We start from the raw sequence: 12795 nt of genomic DNA, 5'->3' as shown, positions 1-12795 counted from the left end.
ATCTCTTTGCACTGTGATAGGTCACTACTTGACCTAAAACATTGTGCAAAGGAGTTACATACTATTAACAATTTTAATTAATTTCTTTGTAATACATGTTGAATTAAAATTTGATTCCCACTTTGTTAATCTCTATTGAGAAACAAAACTAGTGGGCTTGAAGGAATTTAGAATTTAAGTGGGAAGAAAGAAAAAACAATCTATCTCCATTTACAGTACAAAATCACATAGGAGAATGTGTGTAACAACATAAATGTTAGCATTCATAGAATCCTTTGCCACAGTGTTTTGCTTTAATTGTGGCATGCTCCATTTAGGAAATAACTAAATTAAAACCTCTACATGTATTGATTTTCTCAGGTGGCCTGGATGAGGCTCTCTATAATGTTATAGCCATGGCACGAGAACAAGAAATTCCTTTTGTGTTTGCTCTTGGAAGAAAAGCTCTAGGACGTTGTGTGAACAAGCTAGTTCCTGTTAGTGTAGTGGGAATCTTCAACTACTTTGGTGCTGAGGTAAGAATTTGGAAGACACACTCTCTTGATCTCTCACATATACCCCACAGAGAACATTTTATGTTGAAACAGGGTAGCATTATGCTCACGCATTTGAAGGAGTGATGACTCTGAAAAGAATGAATGGAAAATTCTTGGGTATTACATTTCCTTTTTCAGTAGTGCAGAATTGTACATAGGTTAATCTTATAGCATTTTGAAAAAATTGTAGTTTATTTTCTGGGCTTAAATATGTAGAACTTGAGAACTTCCTGGTTAAAAATATTCAGTATTATGCAATGTTAAATAATCTTTTCTACCTTTGTGGTGGGCATATATTTGTGCCATCAGGAGTCAAGAGAGAAAAGAATCTTTTAAATGGAGGGAGTTTTTCCTTTAGAAAATGAAATTCCTGAGCCAGTTGTCAGAATACTTTTGCAGTTCTGACACCATTATCTTTCCCTGGCAGTCTGCTAATACAGAGCTTGACCTATAGGAGCTGAAAATGACAAGTTATTAATACAGAGTATGAACATCAACTGATGATGTTTTAAGACTTCTTTGTGAGGTTGATCCTTGGTTGTTTTTTGATGTCATTGACAGGCCATTCCTCTCCTCCCTGGCGTGCTAGTCTGTATATTTTAAAGCACCTGCCCTTTTCTATTCAGTCACTGCATTTGCATACCTCCAATCAGTTTCTCTCTTACCACCCCTGGAATCCTCCTTGCACTTACCTACTCTCTATGAACTTGTAATTAATATTTGTGCTCTCTCATTAGCTTACTGTAATTTATGTGTATTTCTTCCCCTTTAACTGCAAATTACTTGGGGGCAGATCCCTTGTCTTTGCATCCCTGTGACACCTTTTACATTCCTTGAGCATGAGCATACTGTAAATGTTTCTTGACCACTGTGATACTGTATGTCTGCTGGCTGTGTGAACTATATGTGAAAATTTGGAGATAAAACCCTCTGTGGGAAAGAAAGGTCATATTTATAAAGACACACAAGCATAATAAAAATGGATTAATCAGAATCACTTTGTTTTCAGAACCTGTTTAATAAGTTAGTCGAACTCACTGAGGAAGCCAGGAAAGCATATAAAGATATGGTTGCCGCAATGGAGCAGGAGCAGGCTGAGGAGGCCTTAAAGAATGTGAAAAAGGTACCACACCACATGGGGCACTCTCGGAACCCCTCCGCAGCAAGTGCCATCTCCTTCTGCAGTGTTATTTCTGAGCCCATCTCTGAAGTAAATGAAAAGGAATATGGTAAGTTGTTACATGACATTTTAAATTATGTAGAAATGAAACGATCTACATGATTCAAATGATTTGATAGAGGTGTCTCTGCTACCTTTGGTTCTAAATTTATTCAAATTTTACTCAAAGTTTTGGTTTTAAAAAATTATGTATGTCTTTGAAAATGAGGTCATATTTGAGACTAAGACTTTCTGTGAGACCTGGAATTTAATCACAACTTGAAAAAAAAATCCAAAAAACCCCAAGAAGCCTTCAAAAGAAGAATGTATCATACTTGTAACATATCACTAGTTAAATACTAGGAAGTTTTATTCTAATACTTTACTTAGGAAACACAAAATTTTAATAATAAACTAAAAACCTGAATACTATTCAGTCTGAGCTTGGAAAACCTAGACATGTGACATTTGCTTTGAGTTAAATCTAATTGTAGTCAAAAAGAAATAAGAGACTGGAAACAACATTTGTATTTAATGTTTAACTTTATTTTTACTTCAGTCTGTGGCTTAGTAGATTCCTTGCTTCCTGTAACACTTTGAACTCTTTCTCTTTCTGGATCTAATTTCCAATTCATTTCCCCTATAGCCAAAGTTTTCTTTTTGGCCCCCTATTCATCCTTCTCTTCTTTTCTCTCTCTGGAAATAGCCTCATCCAAGCTATTTCCAAATAGCTTGTTGCCATCTAAAACCTAATGTGTACAGACCTGAGTATTCCTGCTCTTCTGCCCGCCCTAGAATTTCCTGGCCTCCTTGTCTGTGATGACAGTTACCTGTCTGGAATGCTTTTGATAAAGCTGCAGACTGGAGGCAATTGACACTTTGCTGTGGGATTTAGGAAGCTGTTGGGTATTAGATAGGTGTTCCTGGGATACAATTTCTTTTCCCAGGTTGACGCTAGTTGAAAATACAAAGAAGACAAACAGAAAGCACCAACTTTGTAAATAAGTTCTCTCTGAAGAGTGAAATGCCATATCTCAAGGCAAGCAACAAGATTAATCATAAAGCTTTGGATTTGGGCAGTTGACACAGTGACAGATGATCTTCATATGGCCACGTGTAAAGAAAAGTAATATGAAGAGAAACTCGAAGATTTAGGAGATATTTTCAAAAAGCACCGGATTTAATGTGTTCAAAGGGTGAAGCCTTATTTTTTTCACACTCTGCCTGGAGGATTTAGATGAAATTGGTTCATTTCTGGCCCTCAGATTTCTTTTCCCCCAAAAAATGGTGGGAAGGAAAAGACAAGTACATTTAAAATTTAAGAGAAATTTATGGCTAATTTTTTTTGCTACATAAGTATGTTTTGTGAAGATTTTCATTTAATAGGTCCCCTCTGCCCCGTCCCTAGCACTTACTATATGCCCCACCATAGGGACACAGATGAACTAGAATGGGAGTGAGGAGGAATGACGGGGTGGAAGAGCAAATGCATGTAAAAAATGGCTGTGGGAGTTTATATTATTGAATGCCTCTTAGGAAAATCAGGGAAGACTTAAACAAAGAGCCTGGCATTTAAGATGAGTAGGAGTCTGAAGGGGAAAGGAGGAAGATGCGTCTGGTCCAGAATGAACAGTATAGACTGAAGCCTAGCATACGTTGTAACTTCAAGAAGCCGGGCGGATTCAGAGACACACTAAGTGTGGAATCCATGGCCAATGGTCTGAGTGAGATGGGACCGAAAGATAAGGAGTAGCTCATGGAGTGCTTAGCTGTGCCAAGTGAAGGAGTGTTAGTCTAGGGTGAGAGAAAGCCAGTTAGATAATGCCGTGAGCAGTTCACAGCTCCAGCCTGGAAGATAGTGCAGATGCACAGCCAGATAAAGAAGACCTGAGCTAAAGCAGTAGTGAGCAAACGGAGTAGTTGTTGAGCTATTCATGGTGTGGTTTATTGAAGACTTTAGTGGAATGAAAAGTATAGTAAGAAAGAAACATAGGATCAAAGATTACTGTCAGGTTTCTCCTGCTTTGAGACTTTGTAAATGATACTGCCATTGAGGATGAGAATAGAGGAGAGATTTTATTTTCATGAGGTAGGAATGAGAATAGAAAGGACCCGTGCTACACTAAAGTAGCTACAGGAAAGAAAGGTTTCTTCCAAACTGTGTGCCCTTACTTAGCATGCCAAAAATATGGCTTGTGTCATTATACAGTACACGGGTGATAGTCGGGTGAGATATATTAATGTGTATAGTTTTGCTTCTGTCACTATAGCCTGATAAGAGGATCCTGTGTAAAATGCAGACAACAGCTGGAGAACTGTACTGATTCCTGGTACTTTATTTTGCTCTATACGACTTTCCTAACATTAAAAATAACTTAGATTGTCACCACTGGGTTGTAACACTTGTTTTGGCCCTCCACAATCACTTTATAATCAAGCTACTTAGAAAACACATTTTCAAAAATGTTAGAAGTGCACGGATGGGTTATTTGCTTGTAAACACACATCCATTATGGGCCAAAAGACAGCTTGGATCACTTGTTCAGTGAATATGGTACAAATTCATGAAATCAGAACTGTTTTCACTGGACTTGTGGCTCCAGCATCTGACAGTTGTGGGTCCTTGAGGATAGCACACCGCTAGACTACCAAAAAAAAAATTCATTGATTTTCTTGAATCTATGAATTTGTATGTGAATGTCAGCAAGTTTCTGTTGCCATCTTTTGCTCTATGAAATATATATATTTGTCTTCTTCATCTTGAATGTACATTTTTGAGAGCTGTTTTCCCTTTATAACATTTAAACTAGTATTCGAAGAAACTGAATTTTTTTAGTTTTTCCAATCAGTTGTTGAGCCAACAAATTTCTATATTTTGTTCTTCTCTCATTTGGGGGCTTTTCTGGCTTTTAAAAATCTGTTTGATATTTGTAGAAACAAATTGGAGAAACATGGTGGAAACTTCAGATGGACTGGAAACGTCAGAGAATGAGAGGGAGGTTTCCTGTAAGCACAGCGCATCTGAAAAACCCAGTACACTGCCATTTGACACAAGCCCTGGTGGTAAGCAGCCGTCGTCAGTGGCTGCAGGCAGTACTACCTCAGCTACAAACCCTGGGAAATCTGCAGCGAGCGATAAAGAGGAAGTGAAGCCGGATGACCTAGAATGGGCCTCGCAGCAGAGTACAGAGACCGGCTCTTTAGATGGCAGCTGCCGAGATCTTCTGAATTCCTCCATCACCAGCACCACCAGCACTCTCGTACCTGGAATGCTCGAGGAGGAAGATGATGAAGATGAGGAGGAGGAGGAAGACTATACTCATGAACCTATTTCTGTAGAAGTGCAGCTCAACAGTAGAATTGAGTCCTGGGTCTCCGAGACACAGAGAACTATGGAAACCCTGCAGCTTGGAAAAACCCTTAATGGTTCTGAGGAAGATAATATAGAGCAAAGTGGAGAAGAAGAAGTAGAGACACCCGAGGCACTGGAGCCGGGGATGGACGGTGAGGCCTGGTCTGCAGACCAGCCAGCCAGTCCAGAGCAGCAAAAGCGGAAGCCCAGCAAGAGCAGCTCCGTGAACAGAGAGCACTCGGATTTTGATTCTTCACCCCAAAATACGTGACTCAGGAAGCGTCGGCTATCTCCAGTTGTGTAAGGGTTGCAGCCATTACCTTTTATGCTTCATCTCAACATTTTGCACTGTCTAGTGTCTAATATATGTGTTTAATTCCTGATAACTATTTTTGTAGCTTTTACCTGTTTTGTTACGATCTATAGCTTAGCTTTTAATTAGCATCTAAGTGTCTTTCTAGGAACTGTGTGGAAAATTCAGATCTGTTTCAGCTTATTTTGTAATAGAAGATAATGATTAAAAAAGAGGACTAGGTTTTAAAGTAAATAAGTTTAAAACTGCCTATTTAAAGTCATTTTGAAAGCTAAAGATCAGGGTTGTAAAAGGATAGAAGCAGTCACCAATATGCCATCTTCATTCTGACTTGTCTGACCTAAAAGTTGTGGAGGCTTCTTTAAAAAAGAACTGATGGTCAAGTCAGAAAACTAAACAAAAAACTGAGGGGAACCAAGTCCCACAAAGTATTTCATGCTTAAAAAACAAACAAACAAAAAAAAAGCTTGGCGCAAGTTTTATTTGGTTCACACTTGCTTGTTTCAGAGGTCGCTGGAGACTGTAGTCCATTAAAGTTGGGATAGGCTAGAGCAGAGCCTCCAGACCTTTGGCCAGCAGTGGAGCCTTCGTGGTAGATGGGAGCTAGCTGGCGCCACTCATGGAAAGCAATGGATGCTGTCTGTCACAGTGAACAGTCACTCAGGATGGGACCTGCCAGACTCTTGTCTCACGTTTGCTTCTCACTTACCTCAGGAATGCTCTTGTACATAGTCTTATTTACATGAAGTTAGGCAAAGCTTGACAGGTGAATAACTGTAACCAGTTGTATGACTGCAGCACTTACATGTAAACTATCCAGAAACAAAGTCTTATACTGGTGTGTTCTTTTGCATGCTTCTGGTTCAGGGCCCTCTTGATGTGAGATACAGATTTGATTGAGTCTCCAAACTTGTCTTGAGTGCAAAACCAGTTCTCTTTTTTAAAATATATATTTTGCGCCTAGCCTTGAGCTCCTTTCACATTATAATGACCATAGTTCCTGACAGAAAGTCAGGGAAAGGAATTTTGCACAACTTTTAACATGAATCCTAATAATCAAGGCTTAGAAGAAGAAGGTTGAGAAGCAAAGAGAAAGTTGTCTAATTGTGGTGAAAGTATTAGATTTAGAGTATACAGATATATGCAGATATTAATTCTTTATTCACTATTATTTATCTCTATCCTTCTCTAGGAATGTATATACCTGTTTGGGAGGAATTAAACTTACTGAGCTAGATGTTTTATTTCCTAGTTAGTCACCACCTGGACTTTAGTGATCTACCTAAGTTTATGTAGTGGTGGAAGAGTTATAAATTATTTTCTGTTTTCCCTCCAACTCTCCCTTTTCCCCAACAGCTCTCTACCCCTTCCCACACCCCCCTTCACCCCAAACCCCCCAACGCACATACCAGCTTCCCACATACAAGCTCCCATAAGCAGGCACAAAAAGGAGGAGGGAGGGGTATGCTCCCTGCCCTGGTTATATGGGGCAGGGCTTTGCCTCACAGAGGCAGGAAAGACGTTGGAAGATTCTTTACTGAAATCCTTGGGACTACTGTGCTAGTTTTGATGTTTTATACTGCAGACATTTAATTACTGGAGAAATTGGATTCTTGGTTGATGATGATTTAGTATTTGTGGATTGTGAAAGTTTAGGAGCATAGCTGTGTAGAAAATGTCAGCGTATCAACTTTATCAGTGTGCCGAGAAGGGGACATTATTACACTGTCCTGTCTAAACTGTTCTCCACTTCTTACTTCCTGGGCACCAGTTATCTAATACTTGAGGGGACACAGCATGTAAGGAATGAAGCCTCTGAAGTAGTGATCATAGATTTATATATGGCAGATCTTACAGTCTGTACATTTGGAAGTATTAGTTTAAAGAAATGATAGACGTTTTGAACTACTGACAATCTTTAAAATAAATTTTAAAACTTTTCATACTTTTTATGATGTAAATTTCCTTTGCTCGATGTCAGTGATTCAGATAACTCTTGATCTTGAGGTAATGGCTTTTCAAAAGTTTCTTATATTTTATATCTCTTCTGAACATGAATGGCCATTTTAGATTTTTGACATTTGTATCAAAAAGAGAAGTTGAGGAAATCTTCAGAACACCAACACTGTTTACTCTGCTGTAGACTTCAGATTCAGTGTGTTCAATCAATGTTTTCCCACCTGCAGTACCTCTTCTGCCAGCAAATCCAAGGGACCACAGCCTTTTTTGTATGAGACCGGTCAGCTGTAGAGCACAGCCCAAGATTTACTAAAGGAAGTGCTACTGTGTTGAAAGTGTGCTTAAATAAGTATTAATAATAATGTCTTTATAATTTGTTTCCTTTAGATAAATTTTGGAATTTGTGTATATTGAATTACAGGCTTTGGAGAGGCATGAAAATTAGGAAATTTTTTTGGCTTGTTTTTGGAAGTGGGTGTAGTGGGCTCTTTGGAGACCCAGGAAGAGATTCGGTGGTAAGAGTAAGGTATCATCATCACAAGAAATAAAAAGCATAGTGATTTTTTTCTTAGTCTATAGAGATTGTTTTACTGGCAATAATTAATACTAGATTTCTATTTTAGCACATAAGTATGCAAATTACAATATAAATTACACCCCCAAAATTAGATTTCTGCTTCAGTAGGTTTGTTTGTTGTGAAGATTACTTCTCAAGACAAATGTTCATATTAGCTTAATTTTCGGTTTAATGTTTGTAAATGATGTAATATATTTCTTTTGACTAAACATGGGAAAATAACGTGTGTTATACATTGAAAAGTTTTTACAGGCTTTGACTGGAGGTCATTTTTTGCAGAGATGGTATTTTATATGCTTCCAGTATTTAGAAAAGAATTAGTCAAAAGGAATTCACATAGTTTAAATATTGAGAAATTAATATCCAAATAATATACTTGTCTGATTTCTTAATAAGCTAGGGGAGGTGGGTGGGATGGGAATTGTAATGTGCAAACGAGTAGTAAACTCCATATTCATTTTCAACTCTTTAACGTGAAATCACTCAATCTTAACAATGGTTACTTTAATATATGTATAAAGAAGTATTACTGTTTCTAAGGCTGCTGTTTGCTTTAAAAAAAAAAAACAAGCCCTTGTCATGTAAGTATTTTCTGTACATTGTGCCAACAGGTTAGAATATTAATCCATATGAAAACTCTGTTAACTGTTTTTGATTTGAAGAATTATCTCTGAAATAATTTATTTACAGACATCCTCCTCTTCCCTTGTCCCTCGCACCCTTTACATACATCACAGAATCAACCAAATTGTTTGTCTAGGCCGAATCGTAATGACAAAAATTTTAACTTTGTTGGCACATCCCACCTTAAAAGTATTTGTATTATTTTGTAATTTAATTTCTAAATAGATCATATGAATTTATAATTTAATATCTTCATTGTAATGTTCTAATAAAAAACTAGTAAAATTAGTGTGAGTTATGACATGAAGGGATTTTCATCTTGTTAGTTCTTTTGCTCTATGAAGGATAATTGTTATTTCACATTTGGGGGGTAACAACAGCTTTTTTTGCACTATGTAAATACCAGTGGGGATTCTTCTGTACTAATAAAATGATTATTGAAAAGTAATCTATCATTTCAGAATATTACTTAAAGCACTAACGACTTACCCAGGGTGTAGGACAGAGGAAAACATGTCCGCCGTGTAGTGTTTATTATTCAGTGCTTGCATGGGTTTCCCGAAGGTTGAAAAATCTGCAGGAAGGAATCAGCAGTGCAACTCTGCATGTGTGGTGACTGGTGTGGTCTGCAGCACAGACCTGGAAGTCGACCAGAGCCCAAGCAGATGGTAAGAGAAGGCTTCTATAGATCCCTCTCCATATTCTAAGCCGTTTCCCAATAGTGGTAGTTCACTTAAGCCTTCTAGGAGCCTTATAGATGCTGCTAACTAGTTCTCAGTTTTCAAATCAAAAGAATTGTGCAGATACAGAGCAACTTGCCCAAGACCCCACAGCTGTTAGACTCAAACCCAGGCCTGGTCCAGAGTCCATGCTTTTAATCACTGCTCTTGTGTCTCAGCAGAAAGAACTGAGATTCTGCAAAGCAAACATTCTTCCTCCCTTTCTTGAGGTGTTTTCTGGAATGTGAAGTGTGAGGACTGAACTGATAGGTTGACTTCACCTGATAACTCTTTCTTGAGAGTAGTCCTGGATCTTGTCACTACGTCACATTGAAATGTCGAGGATCTGAGGTGACTCATCTGTTAGAAAAAACACTAAATATCGTGATGAAGTAAATTTTTGGTGATCATAAAGAGGAGGGGTATCTCATCCATTCTAATAGATATTCCTTTTTCTTTTGTTTATTTTTATTTTTATTTTTTGACAGGCAGAGTGGACAGTGAGAGAGAGAGACAGAGAGAAAGGTCTTCCTTTTCCGTTGGTTCACCCCCCCAATGGCCGCTGCGACCGGTGCACCGTGCTGATCCGAAGCCAGGAGCCAGGTACTTCTCCTGGTCTCCCATGCGGGTGCAGGGCCCAAGCACTTGGGCCATCCTCCACTGCACTCCCGGGCCACAGCAGAGAGCTGGCCTGGAAGAGGGACGACCGGGACTAGAACCCCTGTGCCAGCGCCACAGGCGGAGGGTTAGCCTATTGAGCCATGATGCCGGCGATATTCCTTTTTCTTAATGTTTGTAACACTCCCTGGATTTGTTTTCTCAATAGTGATCAGTTTTTCTCCTAACTGACCAGAAGAGGGTGTGCATGGCACCTGAAAACAGTCAAAAGCTACAATATAATAATTTTTTTAATGTGTGGATAGGGAAGGGAAGTATCCTAACCTGAAGGCCTTGCCATAGAAAGTACACTTGCTGAGTTTAAGTTCAGATCTCAGGAACCATGCCCATGGAGCTATCATTTCATTTTAGAAAGAGAACACCATCAAAAGACACTGAGACCACTGTTGAGGATTTAGTCATGTGACATTTCTAAATTATTTTGGCAGTTCAGTCAATGGCTTTTGGCTTACCTAGATTCTTCTGATGTTACTGATAGGAAGTATGATCTCTGTGAAATATTTGTTCATAGACATCAGTATACCACTGTTGTCTTGAGGATCACAGGACCAAAGCATACTCTTGTAAAATCACAATGCAGGATTTGGAGAAATGGGAGATGTTTCTGTTCCAGGCCCCGTCTGAGTTCTTACATTCCTCCCTATTCCATCTTGACAGGTGGTAGTTAAGAAGAAGCAGGTAATAACCGGATTTGTAACGGTGGGGCTCTAATTGGAGGTACCGGTTGTGCTCTTGTCTACCAGAAGAGTGTTATTCATAACAATGGCACCTCCTCAGTAAGCATTCAGCTTGAGAACAAGATAATTGAAACCTAAGCAGTTACTTCTGTTCTGGTTGAACAGAAATGAGAGAATAGCTTAAAAATACTGGCTTCTCAATCCTAGGAAAAATGTTAGGTGTCTTTATCCCTGTCATGTTCTTTTCCTTACTTCCCCCTTTATAAAGCCAATGTTGTGAGACAAATAGCTTGTAACAAATGCTGTAACATTTGCAATTAGGAAAATAAAGCATTATGTTCTTAGTTTACAAATATTCAAACACGATGATAACCAAGAAAGATACCACTATTGCTTTCATTTTAACTCTTTTGCCTAACACTTAATGACATACAGTTTGAACTATTTTGTAATCTTTTAGGTAAGGTGATCTGATCTTTGCCTTCCTCTAAAATTGAGGTACTGTCCAGCCACACTTTACACTTGTGATTCCCTATCCCTGTTTTTTTTTTTTCTTATAAAGTTCTAGAGAGGATGCATATGTTACGGATTTACACATTAAAAGACACATTCAGCTCTGCCCAGTGGTAGAATGATGTCAATGCCCGGGAGGATCACCATCAGGAGCAAACCTAGATGCTTTGTTCCAACATCCTGGAAGCCATGGGCTCTTGTATTTTTACTTGTTGTTGTTGTTGCTTTTAAAGATTTACTTATTTATTTGAAAGAGTTACAGAGATGCAGAGAGAGAGATGTCCTCTATCCACTGGTTCACTCCCTAGATGGCCACAATGGCCGGAGCTGCACTAATCTGAAGCCAGGAGTATCTTCCGAATCTCCCACGTGGGTGCAGGGTCCCAAGGACTTGGGCCATCTGCCACTGTTTTCCCAGGTCACAGCAGAGAGCTGGATCAGAAGTGGAGCAGCTAAGGACTTGAACGGGTGTTGCCCATATGGGATGCTGGTACTGCAGGCAGTGGCTTTACCCGCTGTGCCCTGGCCCTCGTGTTTGTTAATTGTGTACTTGCTCTGTACCATTGGGCAAGTCCCTTGAATGTCTGGTTTTTGGTTTCCTTTTCTTACTGATGAAGGATGTAGTGGATGAGTCAGTTACAAGACCCCCAAAACTTGGTTCTTTTTAGGGAAGTTGAAAAGGCTGAGGTCAGGGGTAGGCACTCTCTTAAGGCTAATGCAGCCCAAGACTGCAGGCACCTTCAGGTGGCCTGGTACTGAGAATGGGTCATGCTAATTAAGACAATCGCCTTAGTTCCCTTGAAAATTCAGGTTGAAAAGTGCAGTAAGCACAGGTTTGCAGAGAAAATAGCCTTTAAGAGCAAGGAGCCTCCTTTTATCCTGAACGCTTTGCATTTTTAGACTTTGCCTATGCCTTTAATCGACACTTTTAATTGTGTGGAGCTTTTTATGTGCTTAGTAAGAGTAACCAAAAGGAACTGACCAACTAAAAGGCAAACCGTTTTCTTTCTATAATTGACTTCCCAAACTTTGCATAGTCTGACTTTTTAATACATTGACCAGGAAAATTAGTGGTAGAAAGAGAATTAGAAGCCAGGCTTAAACCCTTACCTTGATTGATTTGTCACATGTCTACTATTTACTAAATAGCCAAGAGCTCCAGCTACAGTGTTTATCTTCTTCCCAGGAAGAAAACTGTCTCCCTTCATTCTTCACCTGGCCTAACCCCACAGCCGAGGCTGAAAATGACTCTCACCTGTCTGCTCTTTAGGTCTAGCAAGGTGCAAGGCGCTTGTTTCCTTATCCTTTGCTCAGGATAGAAATTGAGTAAGCTTGATCATGGTGCCTCTGGTCTGTTCACAGTTGCTTTACCGCTTCAAAGACTTTATTTTTCACCGGCTATTCATAGTAGCACACTTCTAAAAGAGCAGCTACCTGGAATATAATTGAAGCAGAAGCTCTAGACCTGGATCCATAGTCAGCTTCATGCTTGCCAGTCACAATGGCCCCTATCTCCAGTTCATGGAAATTCTGACCAGAATTCCAGAATCTGAGAAAATTTTCCGTGGCCTTGTAACTGGGACTTGAACCAGCACTCATATGTGGGATGCCAGAGTTGCAAGGGGTGGCTTAACCCACTGCGTCACATTCCAGCCATGTGTTAGAATCTCTTCATTGCAACAGGAACA

At 39.3% G+C, this 12795-nt stretch overlaps 1 protein-coding gene across 2 annotated transcripts in view; it reads left to right on the top strand.

Moving 5' to 3' along the window:
* SECISBP2L (SECIS binding protein 2 like) overlaps positions 1-8968 on the top strand; it is a 51895-nt gene extending 42927 nt beyond the window's left edge. For both annotated transcript variants that reach the window (XM_008269039.4, XM_008269040.4), the window contains exons 16-18: positions 361-515; positions 1546-1765; positions 4630-8968. In XM_008269039.4, coding sequence (XP_008267261.2) covers positions 361-515; positions 1546-1765; positions 4630-5318 — 1064 coding nt within the window. In that variant the 3' untranslated portion in view covers positions 5319-8968. The remainder of the gene's footprint in view (positions 1-360; positions 516-1545; positions 1766-4629) is intronic.
* The last annotated feature ends 3827 nt before the right edge of the window (positions 8969-12795 follow it).

The sequence above is a fragment of the Oryctolagus cuniculus genome, chromosome 12 (genome assembly GCF_964237555.1).
Source record: "Oryctolagus cuniculus chromosome 12, mOryCun1.1, whole genome shotgun sequence".
Classification (NCBI taxonomy): domain Eukaryota; kingdom Metazoa; phylum Chordata; class Mammalia; order Lagomorpha; family Leporidae; genus Oryctolagus; species Oryctolagus cuniculus.
This window is presented reverse-complemented; position numbering and strand designations above follow the sequence as displayed.